The sequence below is a fragment of the Stigmatopora nigra genome, chromosome 1 (genome assembly GCF_051989575.1).
Source record: "Stigmatopora nigra isolate UIUO_SnigA chromosome 1, RoL_Snig_1.1, whole genome shotgun sequence".
Classification (NCBI taxonomy): domain Eukaryota; kingdom Metazoa; phylum Chordata; class Actinopteri; order Syngnathiformes; family Syngnathidae; genus Stigmatopora; species Stigmatopora nigra.
In genome coordinates, this window is record NC_135508.1 from 4,003,689 (window position 1) to 4,021,388 (window position 17,700).

The 17,700-nt window shown below is 38.8% G+C and overlaps 2 protein-coding genes and 1 pseudogene across 2 annotated transcripts in view; 2 read left to right on the forward strand and 1 right to left on the reverse strand.

Annotated features, from left to right (window-relative positions):
* mtcl2 (microtubule crosslinking factor 2) overlaps nt 1-6,048 on the forward strand; it is a 37,790-nt gene extending 31,742 nt beyond the window's left edge. Inside the window, exons 17-23 of the mRNA XM_077723878.1 lie at nt 335-399; nt 789-924; nt 1,752-2,216; nt 3,819-4,077; nt 4,148-4,357; nt 4,955-5,211; nt 5,783-6,048. Of these exons, the coding sequence (XP_077580004.1) occupies nt 335-399; nt 789-924; nt 1,752-2,216; nt 3,819-4,077; nt 4,148-4,357; nt 4,955-5,211; nt 5,783-5,929 (1,539 nt within the window). The 3' untranslated portion in view covers nt 5,930-6,048. The remainder of the gene's footprint in view (nt 1-334; nt 400-788; nt 925-1,751; nt 2,217-3,818; nt 4,078-4,147; nt 4,358-4,954; nt 5,212-5,782) is intronic.
* A 4,224-nt stretch (nt 6,049-10,272) lies between these two features.
* Nucleotides 10,273-14,722, forward strand: tmem115 (transmembrane protein 115). Its single transcript, XM_077729213.1, has 3 exons — nt 10,273-11,499; nt 12,316-12,680; nt 13,769-14,722. Exons 1-3 carry the CDS (start codon nt 11,008-11,010, stop codon nt 14,019-14,021), a joined length of 1,110 nt encoding a protein of 369 aa, XP_077585339.1. The 5' UTR covers nt 10,273-11,007; the 3' UTR covers nt 14,022-14,722.
* A 988-nt stretch (nt 14,723-15,710) lies between these two features.
* On the reverse strand, nt 15,711-17,518 carry LOC144198355 (UDP-glucuronosyltransferase 1A5 pseudogene; annotated as a pseudogene).
* Between the last annotated feature and the right edge of the window lie 182 nt (nt 17,519-17,700).

The following is a 17,700-nucleotide window of genomic DNA, read 5'->3' on the forward strand; positions in this document are numbered from 1 at the left end:
AGAAGTAACAATGAGAGCGCCATTGACAGCTACTGTTGTGGATGCGCAATTACACTTTATACTAGTACGGCCAAATAAAATCCTGTTCCCCAGGGTTACACGCGCCCCCCCCCCAGGTATCGCACCGCGCCCCCCGGGGGGCGCGCCCCACTATTTGAGAAGCACTGCCCTAACCCAAACACTTAATGTCTATTCTTTTAAAAGTCTTATTTTGTAGCGGCAGATGTCCCTATTATTCCTTTATAAAACCCAATTGAGTCATTTCAGTAACTGATTTCATATTTAACGGATATGTTTTGTTCTTTCTACTTTCTTTTTTATCTGGAAAACACAGTCAAAGTCTTCCTGTGCTGGGTCGTCAGCAGATGGACTTGTTCCCAATAGAACTGGATCACCCAGGTAAATGCTTGCTTGCTTTTTTAATGTTTAATAAGGAAATTAAGGTTAAATTATGTTAAATTGGCACTCATGGTATGTTCAATGAGATGATGCTAAATACTTTTTAGTGGTTCCTGTTGTGAGAGTTAGGGTTAGTGGGGGGTGCTGGAGCCTATCCCAGCTGACTTAGGCCGGCACCCTGAATTGGTAGCCAGCCAATCACAGGGCACTAGGAGAAAAACAACCATTCATGCTCACACTCATACCTAGGGGCCATTTAGAGCGTCCAATCAGCCTACCATGCATGTCTTTGGAATGTGGGAGGAAACCGGAGTACCCGAAGAAAACCCACACATGGGTGGACCGACCTGGATTTGTATTAAAATCTATTTTATTTTTATTTTTTGAAGGACTAAATCCAATGCAGAACTTGATGCCCCGGAGTTGCAGAGCGCACCTGTTTGCTTGCCAACAGTTCTCCCCAATTTTATTTGTCCACCGCTGAGTGATACCAACAAGAAAAACTGGACCTGTCTGAACAATCAGGTTAATCACGCCATTTTTTTTGTATTGTATCTAAACCAGGGGTGGGCAAACTGTTTGGCCCGGGGCCACTTTGACTTAAGAAATTTGACAGATCGGCCGGTCAGCACAAGATAGGTTACATATAAAAAACTTTGTACTCATCACTCATCATTAAAGTAAAAAGTGAAGTAAAAAGTATAAAGTAAAAGTATGAAGCACAAAGAAAATTAAAAAGTAAAGTAAAAAGCATAAATTACAAAGTAAAGTACAAAGTAAAGTGAAAAGTATAAATTACAAAGTAAGATTAAAAGTATAAAGTAAAGTATAAAGTACAAAGTAAAGTAAAAAGTATAAATTACAAAGTATAAAGTACAAAGTAAAGTGAAAAGTACAAAGTAAGATTAAAAGTATAAAGTAAAGTATAAAGTACAAAGTAAAGTAAAAAGTATAAAGTAAAGCAAAAAGTATAAAGTAAAGTAAAAAGTATCAAGTAAAAAGTATAAAGTATAAAGTAAAAAGTATAAAGTAAAAAGTATAAAGTAAAGTAAAAAGTATAAAGTATAAAGTAAAAAGTATAAAGTAAAGTATAAAGTAAAAAGTATAAAGTAAAAAGTATAAAGTAAAAAGTATAAAGTAAAAAGTATAAAGTAAAAAGTATAAAGTAAAAAGTATAAAGTAAAGTAAAAAGTATAAAGTATAAAGTAAAAAGTATAAAGTAAAAAGTATAAAGTAAAGTAAAAAGTATAAAGTAAAGTAAAAAGTATGAAGTAAAGTAAAAAGTATAAAGTAAAGTCAAAAGTATAAAGTACAAAGAAAAGTAAAGTAAGCAACACCTTTAATTTTCTCAGAGCCCCGATGTCAGGGACCCCTTCAAAACTTGGGACGGCCCCAGCGCTAGCAACTTAGCCGCCTCACAACTGGATCTGGAGTCCGTGCCGAGGAGCCACACGGCTCCAGAGAGCACGGGAATCCGGATGTACTACAGCCCCCCGGCCGTCCGCCGCACGGAGCCCCCCACGCGACCCCCGGCGGCACAGGCGGATCAGACCACGGCTTGCTTCTCGTGGCCTTACGAGGGATGGCTGAGCTCACTGTCCGAGCAACATCGAGAGCTTCTGGAGAGCAGAAGCGCCAGCGCCGACGTCTCCGTCTCGTCCGACGGTGCCCCGGACGGGAGGACTCCCGCGGCTTTCCGCGGTTTGGAGATGGGGGAGATTTCGGCCAATCTGAGCGACGACATGAAGGAAATGACCAACTGCGTTCGACAAGCTATTCGGTCCTCATCTTTAGAGAGGAAGTCCGCCAAGGAACCGGTAAGAGAAGACAATTCCTACTTTTCAAGTTCCATCATCAATTTCCTTCCTTTGCTAATTACTACGACATATTTTCTCGCATATAAGCCGTATTTGGCGCTAAAAAAATATTATTTGAATCAAGGGTATGGCTTATACGCGCATAAATTAGGCTTTTGCTAATTACAACAACACATACCATATTTTCTCGCATATAAGCCGTATTTGGCGCTAAAAAAAATTATTACTTGAATTAAGGGTGCGGCTTATACGCACACTAATTAGTCTTTTGCTAATTACAACAACACACTATGTTTAAACTGCAAGGTGACAAATACGAAATGCCATAAAAATATATAAATAAATAAGCGTGTTGCTGAAATATATATATATATATATATATATATATATATATATATATATATATATATATATATATATATATATATATATATATATATATATATATATATATATATATATATATATATATATATATATATATATATATATATATATATATATATATATATATATATATATATATATATATCAGTAACACACTTATTTATTTATGTTAAATATATACATACACATACATATATAAGCCGTGTATACATACCCATACATATATATATGAGCACGTATATACATACATATATAAGCACATGTATACATACACATACATATATAAGCACATGTATATATACACATACATAAATATAAGCACATATATAAGCACATGTATACATACACACATATATAAGCACATGTATACATACACATACATAAATATAAGCACATGTATACATACACATACATAAATATAAGCACATGTATATATACACATACATAAATATAAGCACATATATAAGCACACGTGTACATACATATACATATATAAGCACATATATACATCCACATACATATATATATATAAGCAGATATATACATACACATACATATATATAAGCACATGTATACACACACATATAAGCACATATACACGTACACATATATATATATATATATATATATATATATATATATATATATATATATATATATATATATATATATATATATATATATATATATATATATATATATATATATATATATATATATATATATATATATATATATATATATATATATATATATATATATATATATATATATATATATATATATATATATATATATATATATATATATATATATATATATATATATATATATATATATATATATATATATATATATATATATATATATATATATATATATATATATATATATATATATATATATATATATATATATATATATATATATATATATATATATATATATATATATATATATATATATATATATATATAAGCACATATATACATACACATAGATGTACATGCATTCATATGGTAGGTCCTAACACAGCCATTTTTTGTACTCCCTATTAAAACCATTATAATATGGGGGAGAAAATTGTGAATCAGGGGGCGGCTAATATGCGATAAACTGTAACATTCAATTATTTCAAGGCAATTTTAAGTGTGCGGCTTTTATGCGAGAAAAATACTATTGAACACACGTCCACTATTGTGACGATTTCTGCAGGCCGTCAGCAGATCCACGCAAACAGCGGCGCACAACGTCAGCATCGGCCTTCAAACCGACAACCTTGTCAGCGGCAGGGGCGCGGCCTTGCACGCCAAAGCCTGGTCTCCCCGGCCCTCGTCGGTAACAGGCTCGCCATTGGCGTCGGCCCGAAGCAGGCACATGTCCACGTCCTTGGACAAAGTCCACTGCCGGATCGAGCGGCCATGTTGCTCGCCCAAGTTCGGCTCACCCAAGCTTCAGCGCCGCGTGTCCTCGGGTATTTTTTTGGGTGGACGGCAACCGGGCTTCGTCCCCGCGGTTCTTAAGGTTTGGGCTTTTTCTTTTAGGCTCCGCCTCCAGACTGGATGGGACTCGAGAGCGTAGCCTGTGGAACCTCGGGCAGAGAAGCCCGGGAGGGGGCGGAGGCTCGGCCTGGGCTCGCTCAACCACCACCAGGGACAGCCCCGTCCTCAGCGGACTCACCGATGGCCTCTCAAGCCTCTTCAGTGTGGTGGAACATTCTGGAAGCATGGAGGCCCTGTGGAGGGCTGACGCAGGTAAAATGTGCAAATGCTGCCACTGTGAAATCGATAAATGAGAGACTGGAGAGTTATTTGATAACTACAGTGCTTCTTCTACTTACAAAATCTATTGGTTTTGTAAGTAGAGACGTATTTGACCCATGATTCTTCCAACTAAACCATTTAACAATGAGGAAAGTATTAAAGGAGTCAATGCAAATGAGACAAGTGGTGCGTTTAGGGACAGCATGTAAAACATTTAAGAAGTGGATTAAAAGCCCTGAATATTCAGTTTTTTTATAGATTATAAACAATATTTATTTTAGCTTTTTTTTATATATATATTTAGATTTTGCAAATTGGTTTTTGAACTAAAAACACAAAAAATGGATTAAAAAATGACTATTATTGATTTAAATGGGGCAAAATCAGGAAATGTAATATACATCTATACTCCTCATTTTAATTTGATCCTAAAACAGAAAGTCGGCACTCATGTTTTACTTTCCCGGGCCACACAAAATGATGCGGCGGGCCAGATTTGGCCCCCCGGGCCGCCACTTTTACACATATTCCTCAGAACATTGTGGCCAAACTGTCCACTTTAACTCATAAAAATAAATGTGCATTCAGGTGCCGGTGTGGCTCGACAGCCCGCGGGGAAACCATCTTGTGCATCCGACTCGAGCCCTCAACGCATGGGCGGCCTGGTCCACGACTTTATCCACGTGTGCGGCGCCCGCGGCCGAGGGGAACGAGCGGTTGGAGGCTCCAACGGCGTGGACGAGCCGGTGGCAGCAGGAGCCTTGGCCGGACTGAGCGGAGGCACCGACCACGTGACCGGGATCGTTAACAAGCGCTTCATGAGACAGCCTGCCGGCGACGAGACGGTCAGTGTGTGCCCACTAATGTTCCCTCTAATTTTTCATTGGTCTGGGCAGAAAGACAACCTCCCTGAGCGCACTGAGTATCAGTGAGTGACATCATTATTGCTCGCCAAGGGCACACCAGTATTACACCTGCCATAAGCAGGTGTATGTTAATGTTCCATCTAATTTTTCATGTAAAACATGCTGTAAAACACAAAAAAAACATAAGAGTGGACAGAGCTACTGCCACTGGCTGCCGCGTAAATGGCGCCACCATGGGGAAAGGGGTAAAAAATGTTTGGATTTTATTTACTGCGCGCCATATGATTGCTGCTGCGCAGAGAAGACGAGAGTTGTGCGCAATTGCGCATGCGCACAACTTAGGGTGCCCACCATAGAAATAAAACCAGTCACTCAAGCGGTCAGGGTCATATAACATTTTTAATTTAGTGCATAAACAAGGCGCACTGACCAATTGGGCGCATCAACCATTTTAGTGAAAATTTTAGACTTTTAAGTGCGCCCTATAAGTGTGAAAATCCGGTAAGTTTTGCATTTTGCACTGGTTGAATAACGAGTTTGCCCGTTTCAGGACGGAGCCTGCGACTGCACGACCCCGACCCACTGCCCCAGCCGACCTTCTCGAGGCCCTCGCGGTTCGCCGGCACACTGCAAACATCGGTCGCAGGAGTGGACGCCAGCCTCCGCCGAGGAGAAGGCGGATATTTCGAGCGAGTGACGAGGTGGCCATGGGGACCACGCTCACTTGCTAGGCTTACTTAAACCCGCCACTTGCTGTAAGTTAGCCCACCAAGTCAGTACATGTGTTCAGCCTGGCTAATAACGAAATTATATTTTGGAGAATTTACCTTTTTTTTTGGTGGTTGTCGGTAAATATTTAAATATGGAGGGCGAGGAGTGCCAAAATGAAATTGACGTTTATAGGAATCAGATTTTCAAAATACACATTATTTGATTTTATGTTTTTTTTATTTATATTTATACATATTAATTTGTTTAAATTTATTTTTTAAGTTGACATTTTTTAACATTTTCATTTATCTTTTTATTTATTTATTTTTTTAATTTGCATTTTATTTTTTTAGGATTATTTTTTATTTATTGCTATTTATTTTTTTCTTTCCAAATTAAATTTATTATCATCTTTTTTTTGTTATTTTATTCAATATGTTCTATTAAAAAGGGTGACAATACTTGAAATAATTAAATGAGGACCGCAAAATATTCTCCTGGTGGGCCGTAACTGGCCCGTGGGCCGTGGTTTTGAGACCAATGCCCTACAGGAATGTCTATCATAAAAAAATTAATAAAATACTCAAATTTCATGCAAGAAAGGTTGATTAAATCTTTTCATAAATGTAATATCGGTATTTAAGTAAATAAATAAATGAACAAATTCAACATTTTCAAAAGAAAATCTAAAATTTTAATGAGAAAGTATTGAAATAAATATGAATTTAAAAAAAATACATGTTACATGAGCATTTAATAATTATTCACTCAATTCTGTTTCTATTTGCCTACTTTGAGCACTCCTGGTCCTCCATAATAAACTACACATTAATAATGTTAATTGAAAAGAGATTTTTTAAATTATATTTAGTATAATTAAGTCATTCCTTCTTTTAAAATTAACAAGTTTCGGCTCGTAATAAACAAGAAAGATTCATTGATTGGATTAACATATTTTTAGTTGTTTTCACTCTTATTTTCATATAAATAATGAATGCTACGACACCCCCCTCAAAAAAAACAACTAAAAACAGCACATATTGTTTTTAATCTTTAAATTAAAGTGCCTGCTAATTGACGATGCATTTTCCACTCAAACAAAACCCAACAGGCCTTTCATTTCCACGACAATGATTGTTTTTTTTCTCATTTTCAGAAAACAAACAACAACAAAAAAATGGTTTACAGCAGGGGTGTCAAACCTACGGGTTTGTTCTGCCGGACGTGCATTTTGTAGCTCACTCATACATGTTCATACAGAAGAATTAAATGCTTTCATTTTTTTTTTCGACAGTGCCATCAATGGCAGCCAATGAGTTAATAGGAATCCTTAAAATATCACAAGACCAACTGGAAAGCCCAAAAAATCTTCAAAAAACGACAAATGGACAAGAAGCATCCCAAAAACTGCCTCCAAATCAGTAGGAAATGATCCAAAATATACCGGAAATGACTTGTAAGTACTCTAAAATGACATAAAATAAACTCATTGTCTGCTATTGACATCAATTTGTTTAAACTGGCCAGTAAGTTAACTTTTTTTGGCCCAAAAATAAACTGGTCCGACCCACATGAGATCGAGTTTAAGGCATTAATTTGGTCCGCAAACCCAAGTTTGACACCCCTGGTTTACAGTAAAATCATAAAGTCTAGTTTACATTTTTACCAATGTTATAAATGGAAATACATTTTTATATTGATATATTTTATTGCATACATTTGTGGTAATTAGGGCGCTATGATGCAACTTGGTTGTTTTTAGCACAACTATGGTGGACCACTTGTGCCAAAAAGGTCCTAATTCATCAAAAAACTAAAACAATTCATTTTAGTATTTATTTATTCAAACATTTTAATATTTAAATTTGGTGTTTATTCTTAATGAATGAATATTCAATTTTTTTGTATTCAGATTGTGATAATTAAAAAAACAAGACACAAAACATATTATTAAATGAACAAAAAAACCTTAAAATGCAAAATCAATGGATATTAAAATATTTTAATCCACTTTTTAAATTTTAATACAAACTGAAAAAATTAAATATCAAGAAAAACATTGTTTTTGGTGCATTTTAATATGAAGAATGAAAGCAATTACCTTTTATTGGGCCATTTCACCCAAAAACATCTTCGTTCGAATTTTTCTCAACCATTTCAGGGACGTCAAATTTTCTGAGTAGTAGAATGAATAAATAAATACTGAAATAATAACTTTCATTCATTTTTGTACATACATATTTACATTTTTGGCACTTGTGGACCTCCATAAAGACCTCATTTATGTATTTACACTAAAAAAATGCTGTAGTGAGATTGTTGGCATTAAAAATGGTCAAAAAATGTCATTCCAGACCAAAAGCACATTTATTACACACAAAAAAATGTAAATAATATTCTTAACTTTCTTCTCACTGCACTCTTTTTACTTTATTTTGAAAAATAGTACAACTTGGGTTATTATAGTAAATATGCACCATTGTTCCAGTGCATTATTTCTATCTTTCTCAAGATTTAAAGAGTTTTTGGGGTTTATTCTTTACAAAATATTTGCCAATAATTGTTCTATCCCCTGAAAAAAAAGTCATTTTTAAAAAAAATCCATTAACAAAATATGTTTTAACGCGTGTCGCATTTACAGACGTGCAAAAACTACCTAAACTTTTTGTCTTTTTATCACATCTTTTTGCAATATGTACTTTATTTACACATTAATACATTTTTTTAGCACTAGCTAATGTTTAGGGCTAAATACCAAGTGTCTGTAAATTAGCTAGAGATATTACAATGACTATGCTTGACTTTTTTTGTAAGAAGGAAAATGCAATGAAAGTTACATTTAAAAAATCAAGATACTGTAGTTTTTGGTGGATTCTTTTATTGGCGTTTTTAAGGAAAGCTGAATGTCAACGGCTAAACCAAATAGTTGGCTGTGAAAATATGTAGCTCTCTGCCTTTTATGAACACACTTGAGCATTTTCTGTATATGTCTGCCAATTTTAAAGTGAACTAAAAACACACAAAAAATAACAATAATGGTTATGCCAAATGGCTTTTTAATGTTCCTTCCCCCCAATCAACGTAGCTTGTAAAATATTTTAACTGCCCGCTGTGTTTTGTCATAGAATTCACAAATAAATGTTCGAATTTTCCTCAAGTTTCTTCTTTCTTGAACTTTTAATTCTGCCAAAATGTTCGTGGCAAAAAATAATACATCTTTGTTTTTTTAAATATGATTTTTTTTCTTATTCTGGAAAAGTCTATTGAATGTGATCATTTAGCAAGCCTATTATTTAAATGGTAGATAAATACACACAAAACATTAATACCAGCCTCAACTTTAAATGTTATTTACACTGATATTAAATTTACAATCTATAAACATGTTATCTTGGTTAGAAGGAGGAAAAACTAAAAAAGGCTAGCCAATTTCAACTTTGCTAGCATACATTAGCAGGAGAGCTAAGCTAATTTACTCATATGCTAAAATTCTAATATAAAATAGTATAAAACTATACCATAACACACAAAACATTAATACCAGTCTGAACTTTAAATTTTATTTACACTGATATTAAAATGACAATATTTAAATGTTATCTTGGTTAGAAGGAGGAAAGTGTGTGTGTGTGTGGGGGGGTAGCCAATTTCTCCTTTGCTAGCATACATGATTAGCACGAGAGCTAAGCTAATTTACTCATGTGGTACAATGGCGCTTTCTGTAGACTTAATATAAAATAGTATCAAACTTTATACCAAACAACACAAGTTTTAGAGGATTTTTTTAAATGTAGTGTAACCTTTAGCAGATAAATGTTGTTAAGCGTGTTTGACCAAGCCATGATTTCAGTATGCATAAATATAGTACAATAAAAATAAATAAAAACATGATATCTGAACAGGCATTAAACAACTGTACCGGTGCAACACTAAAATACACAGATTTTTACTTGAATTTTTAAATCTTTTTAATTTTTTTTATATTTTGAAACCTCTGCCCGTTTACTTCCGTTATACTGCTAGCTTGTTTAATAGCATTTTTAAAAGAAATTACAATGGAATGCGCATATAAATGGAATATTTCCTTGATATTTTATGAGCAAAAATATTCTCAAATGTCCAATGTTGTTTTTGTATTGTGTATTTTTGTATACGTGTCTTGTTGTTTACAATAATAGGAGTTAGGAGTCCATTTGTGAGTGTTAACCCGGCGAAAAGGCAGAAACCGGGGGGTGTAATACCAAATTTCACCAAGGGAAGGAAGCACTGCGCCATTGCAGTGACTTCTCTGCCGTAAATTCAAAACAAGTTCCGTGACTTGACGCTTTTTCTTCTTCTGGTGCGACTGACCGTCGTCTCGTCACTCGGCGCAGGCTTGTTCCTGACTCAGGCCGGTCTTGTGACAGCAGGGTTTCCATATCTAATATTTGTATTTCCACCATAATTCGGAGGACAAATGAGATTTAAATGGACGCAAAAGCTACAACTCGACATAAAATTAGCCGTTGGAATTAACATTGTCCGCAGAGGCTGCTTGTCAAACGTGTCCGGTGTTGTTTTGAACGTCGCGAAAGGCCTGTTGCTGGTTAGGAATCCTCGGGTGTGAGTAGTTTGTTCCCCCCAGTAAATGGCACCGTTAGCGGAACTGTTGAGCTTTGATTTGACGGTGTTGTCTGGTCCCTGAATTGGACTATTGTGTTGTTTTATGCTCGTCCATAGCGGGCGCCTATCATATCACGGTTAGCATTAGCTACACAGTGTCAGGAAGCTAACTAATCAAAATATAGTAAGAATTTGAATACTCGAGACGCCTTTAATTCATATTAAAACACGTTAGTCTTATTGCGGGGTTTGTGGCGTATTCGTCCCCTGAACGAAGCTAAGACGTAATAGCCTTTTATGGTTATTTGCGTTGAAACTAACCAGGAATTGGAAGTTTAGGCTAATTCGACGGCGTCGTTCTAGGTTCTCTCCCTTAAAGAAATGCGGCTTTTGACCGTATGTGACGCCTTGTGTGTCACTTTCCTAGCTTGTTGTTAGTCTTAAGCGACTCCACGTTCCAATATGAATCGTTATCTACCCGTGGCAAGACAGCATTTTCTAGCTGCGTTAGCTAGCACTAGCGTGGTGGTGAAAGCCATTAGTGCTCTGGTGGTGGTCCTCTATCTACTCTCATGGGCATTGGATACTACCTATGCGTTGGGGGTCACTCCAGGCTACTTGTTCCCCCCTAACTTTTGGGTTTGGACACTACTCAGCCATGGGGTCGTGGAGGAGCACCTGTGGGGTGTGTTGGCCAATGTGGGGACTGTCATGTCCTGTGGGCGTCTACTGGAACCTCTTTGGGGAGCCCTGGAACTGCTGATCTTCTTCGTGGTGGTCAATGTATCAGCAGGCCTTTTGGCAGGACTTTCCTATCTCCTCACTTATGTGGCCACCTTCAACCTGGAATACTTGTTTGCTATACGCGTCCATGGAGCTGCTGGATTTCTGGGAGGCGTCCTGGTGGCGCTGAAGCAGACGATGGGGGATACTACGGTCCTACGAGTTCCGCAGGTGATGCTCGTGGGAGTCGGGAAGGGTTAGGTGATGTGTTTTTGTTTTCATGTTTTGGGGGAGGCTACCAGGGATCGAGATGATCCGGATTAGAGGCGACATGGGTAAAATGATATCGGTTTGATTAAAAAAAAACGTACTTAAAAAAATCATGTATAGAAGTTTTTATATGGTATAGACCACAGGTGACAAAGTGGCGGCTCGGGGGCCAAATCTGGCCCGCTGCATCATTTTATGTGGCCCGGGAAAGTAAATGATGAGTGCCGACTTTCTGTTTTAGGATGAAATTAAAATGAAGAGTAAATATTTATTGAATATCCTGATTTTTTCACCCTTTTAAATCAAATATTATAATTTTTAAATAATTTTTTTCTGTGTTTTTAGTTAAAAAATCATTGTAAAATCCAAAAATATATTTTAAAAAAGCAGAAATAAATATTGTTTTAGATCTATAAAATACAGAATATTCAGGGATTTTAATCCCGTTCTTTTAACCCATTTATATAAATAAAAAAGAGCTAAATATTATATCTAAAATGGTCCGGCCCACGTGAAATCAAGTTGACGTTAAAGCTGCCCGCGAACCAACCTGAGTCTGACAACCCCTGGTATAGACAATATGAAATGGTCAAAAACATTATGGGAAAAATATATAAGTTGACATTTATGCAGTGACACCTTGTTTATGGTGGTTAATAGATTCGAAGACCTACGCCAATAGGGGATAAGGATGTTTCTTCAGAAAATAGAAGCAATCCATTTTAAAAGGTTCTAGTTTTCCCCCTAAGAATGAAAGCCTTTTTCCCGGACTTCCAGGTGCGTCTGAAAGCAGCTCCTGCTTTGTTTCTCCTCTTCCTGGGCTTGCTCCGCCTGTCGGGTCTGCTGGAGAGCTCCGCCCCCTTGGCTGCCTACAGTTACGGCGCCCTGTCCGGCTGGGTGTACCTGCGCTTCTACCAGAGACACAGCCGGGGCCGTGGCGACATGTCGGACCACTTTGCCTTCGCCAGTTTCTTCCCGGAGGCGCTGCAGCCGGCGGTGGCGTTGCTAGCGGCGTTGGTCCACGCTGCCTTGGTCAAGGTCAAAGTGTGCAGGAAGATGGTCAAGCGCTATGACGTGGGCGCACCTTCCGCTATCACCATCAGCTTGCCTGGGACTGACCCGCAAGATGCAGAAAGGAGGAGGTGAGTTTTGAGGGGATATGGGGGGGCGGAGTTAGCTCAAGATTTGTGTGAATTATTATTTTTTTTACACCATTGATGCCAATTACCATATTTTCACGACTCTATGGCGCATCACATTTAAAGCCGCAGTGTCAGTAACGAGTGCTATTTCTGTATTTGAAACACACAAAGACGCACCGTTTTTAAAGACGCAGACAGGCATGGCAAAACATACACCAGCTTAAACATACAAACACACGCTAAAACATGTTTTTATAAAGACAATAGAAGCAAAACTGAGTTCGGTTGTACTTTCTTTAGCCATTTTACAATGTACTCTCGTCATCATCACCCACAAATTCAACAAATTCCTCATTTTCTGTGTCCGAATTGAACAATTGTCCAAATGAGTCATCGAAAACGCTGAGTTTTATACGTTCGTCCAGGTGGCCACAACCCATTCGCAAATAGTAGCTAGCTAGTAGCTAGCATAACTAGCCCGACGCTGCCTGCCACCCTTCGTAAAGCTGTGTTGATGTCGATGTCCACGCCAAAATCCATTGACAAATAGTAGCTACTGGGTTTATTGACAAAAGAACTATATATCCCAGCAGTCTCTGCACAGTACTTTTTCTACGGGGAAAATAGTAGTTGGTGGCTGTTTGCCATAGTTGTGAGAGCTGTAGAGGATGGTGTACCCTATCGACCTATTTATTTATTTTATTGTGATAACAATTTTAGTATTGGTCCATATATAAAGTGCACTGGATTATAAGGCGCACTGTCTATTTTGGAGAAAATGAAAGACTTTAAGTGCGCGTTACGATACCATATTTTCTCAAATATACCGTATTTGAACTTCATTGGGTTTGAGTTTGATTATTTTAGAATAACCTTGACCTACCTTGACATTTTCAGACCCCTCTGTGATTTCCAAGTGGAAAAACGCGCAATAAAGCAGGCTGTTCCAATACTTCTTGAACTGACTGCGTACATATTTCCGCACACTAGAAATATTTTCACTTTATTCTACCTTAAAAAACAAAGTGCAGATTTTCTCAGGCTTGGCATTGACAGTTAAGTCAACAAAATGTCTCTCCTCCTTGCAGACAACTGGCCCTGAAAGCTCTCAACGAGCGTCTAAAACGAGTGGAGGACCAGTCGGCCTGGCCCAGCATGGAAGACGAAGAGGATGAGGACGTGGACGAGATTCGAACCGACACTCAACCTCTACTTCGGCGTGATTCTCCTTCCTCCCTGGCGCCACTCTCCTCTGGGCCATCTGCTTCGGGCGGCAAAGTGGCACAAACCGACCCGGAATCCAGCATCATCAGCTTCGAGGACGCGTCCTCGAGACCTTAACCCACTCAGAACCATTCCCATTTGGCGTGGAAAGGCGCCCGACTAACTTTTCAGGGGAAAAGGGCGCGCCTGAGCTGGCCGACGTCGTCACGGATGCTTTCTTGAAACCGAGAATTCAACTCCAGCAAAGAACCAGGTGGGAGACGTACTTTTGGGATTTGTGGAAAGTGGAAAAACTGAAAATTTCCCGGGCGGATCAAGTCCCGCCCCCTTGCTTCAAATCAGTTCGCAACTTGACAATTTTTTGTGCAGTTTTTGGCTTCACTCTTCTGATTTGTCTCCAATTTAGGTTTTCTCAAGTCAACATGCGTCCTAATTGACTCTTCTTTATCCTTAGTTTGCTATAACTTATTAATCCAGTTCTGGCTGAACTTGGGCGGACAATGAAATTCGTGGGTGGACATTGGCGGCGATGGCTGGACACACAAACACTCGACGTCGGACTTCCCACTTTAAACGGATTGCACGTCTACTGTGGTCAGTCCAAAGCAAGTCCAAGCAAATTCATACGTATTATTTTGTATACTGAGTTTGCCCCACACAATTAGGAAGGGTTCCGTACCCCAGATTCCAATCAAAGTGGTAAGTGAGGTGAAGAGGTTTTCATAAAGATAAACATTTCTTTGGTGGGTTATTAATGTTAGATGTTCAAGTGAAAAGAACAACTTCCGAAAAACATAATAAAAAATGGGCAAAGTCAAGTTTTTTGCTGGATTATTTTAAACACGCACCAAAATTGGGTAGTATGAAGAAACTCCAAGCCCTCGCATCTCTGGGGTCATGGGTTCGAATCCAGGTTATGTCCACCTGAGTGGAGTTTTCATGTTCTCCCCTAGGCCTGTGTGGGTTTCCTCTGGGTACTCCTACATTCCAAAAACATGCATGGTAGGCTTATTGGACGTTCTAAATTTCCCTTTGGTATGAGTGTGAGTTTCCATAGTTATCTGTCTTCTTGCCTACAGCACCCCCGCATGATTCTAATGAGGATAAAGCGGTTCAGAAAATGAGATGAGATGGAAACTCCAAAACTAGCCTCATTTACACTAACACTTTTACAAACATTTAATAAAAAATGCTGAAATTCTGGTTTTACTGGATGTAGGCATACCTCAAAAACCACAAATGTAAACAAAAAATCTCAAAAACATTGGTAATAGTGTTCCCTCGCTTATCGCGGTTAATGGAGACCGAGACCCCCCGCAATAAGTGCATTTCCGCGAAGTAGGCGGGCCCCTTCAAAAATGCTTAAAGAAACGTAGAACACGTGCACAAAAGCACCACCAAGCAAAAACATCATAATAGTCCATACGGAGGTTCTTCTGCAGATTTTTTGCACGTAAGAAACATCATTATTGGGAGTTGTGAACATTGCTTTTTTTGGGCGGTGAAGATGCGCCTGTAAAGAGCCATGACGTCATCAATGCCATTCCTGAACTCTCACCATGTTATTGACCATTTCTTTGGCCTTTTTTGATGCAATTACTAATTCTTATTGAATATTTTGTTTCCAACTCTTGTAAAATGATGTATTTTATAATTTTAACTTAATATCTTTATATTTTTTATTTTTCCTGAAAAAAAATCTGCGAAGCTCTGAGTCCGCGATAGCTGAAGCGCGAAGTAGCGAGGGAACACTATGGGTGTACACTGCCTACTAGCTGGGATAGGCTCTGGCACCCCTGAAAATAAATCTAGCAGATCTACCAAAAAAATTAGCAATACTGAACAAACATGACCTGCATTCTAAAATCATTGCAGACAATCTGAAATAATTTTTTTCTTCAGAAAATGATTGACATACGTTCACAGAACTCCCAAAATTCTAGTTTTCACATTTTTCATTGTGTATGAATAAGCTCCAAAGCCATCAGGTCCTGTCTTTGATTCCATCATTCTACTGACTCTTTGATTTCAATCTAGACTGCTTAGCCTTAATGAGGATCCTCCAAAGACATCTGCAGGAACCCCAAATTCCAGCCACCACCACAAAAGAACAAAACCCCAGGAAAACAACAACATCCACCGAGTGGTAGGCATACCACGCCAATTTAAAGGACTCTGTCCGCAGGTGCGCCGCGCCACGATGCCTGACAACATACTCCACCCAGAAGATGGCGGAATCGAGCGCTCCCACGGGTCGATCACGATGAAGTCTGGAAAGTGCCGCCATATTCCTTTTATAGGCCTTCCGTGGATCCAGAATATTCTCCAAGGACGATTTGAAAGATTCCACCTCCAACGCCGTGACATCAACGACCTCGCCAACGCCACGGGCCTTTATCCGCACCATGTTGTCATGCTGGTCGAAGATTAACGGGATCCCCAGAATAGGGACGCCATGGTAAATAGCTTCGTATAAGCCGTTTGTCCCCCCGTGGGTGATGAAGACCTTGGTTTTAGGGTGACCCAGGACGTCGTTTTGGGGTAGCCAGTCCACTAGGAGTGTGTTGTTCCCCAAACCGGCAGGACGAACGCCGGTATGTCTCCACAAGACCTTCTGAGGGATTTTGGCGAAAGCTGAGGCGAGGATTTGGGACATCTCCGGTCCAGGGTCTCCAAGGAGTGTCCCGAAAGTGATGACCACCACGCCATGTTCCACAGAACTCTGCATAAAGTCCTCTAGATTTGTTGGTAAGGGACGTGGCGGCTTGGCCTGAAACCCTCCGATGTAGACCATGTTGGGCATGGTAGGACGAGGGAATTCCAAAGTAAAGTCCAATCGGATCAGCCATAAGTCTGCCCCCTGCAGGAGAGATGTGGTACTGACATTACCGCCAAAATAGCGGTCACAAATGGCCTGGTAAGGCGGATTGGATACAAAGTGGTACATGTAAAGAAGAGCCAAGTTGGAGATGATGTTTTTCAGTCTTTGGGAGAAGTCCATCTTGTCTGAAGACTGGGAGAACAGTTGGGGGACGTAAGACAAAGGTGATGGTGTGATTAAAGAGTGCGCCTCACCCCTGAAATGAAGTCGGACATTGAGGACTGTTGGGAGGTTCAGATAATGAGCCAGAAGGAGTCCACCAGGAACGGCTGGATCGATCAAGCAAACATCGAAATGACTGTCTTTCAGTTGACCAATCAGGGTTCGGTTTTCCAAGATGCTGACTATGAAATTAGCCACGGCGACCTGGCTGTTTCTGACAAAACTGAAAAGGTTCCTGTAGAACTCTACAAATCCCCAAAGTGAACCAGAATGTCTTTGGATCTGGATGGACTTGGCAATGAAGGAGGACATGAAGTCCTCACTCTCCATACCATGTGACTCTGGAGCTTTGACGGTGATGGAGTGGAAGTAGGGTGACTTTTCCGGAACGTACCAACTGGTGGACGTACGTAGGACGGTGATTTCGTGGCCTCGAGAGTGAAGAGCTTGCAGGAGGATTTCCATGTTGAGCCAATGGCTTCCTTCGAAGGGGTAGACCAGGATTTTTCCAGCCCAACATGTTGAAAACAGCACCAAAACCAATGCCAAATTCAAGTATGGCGCCATTGCTAATGTAGGAAATAAAAACAGTAAGTATACAGTCAAAAATATCTAAAAAATGCAATTATCAAACCAGAATTTCCATGTTTTTGGCAAATTTAATGTTATTACCACTTATAAAATAAACAATAACTGCTAATTCTTGTGAATATTGCTTTAGAAATGGGAAAATATTGACAAATTTCAATTCTC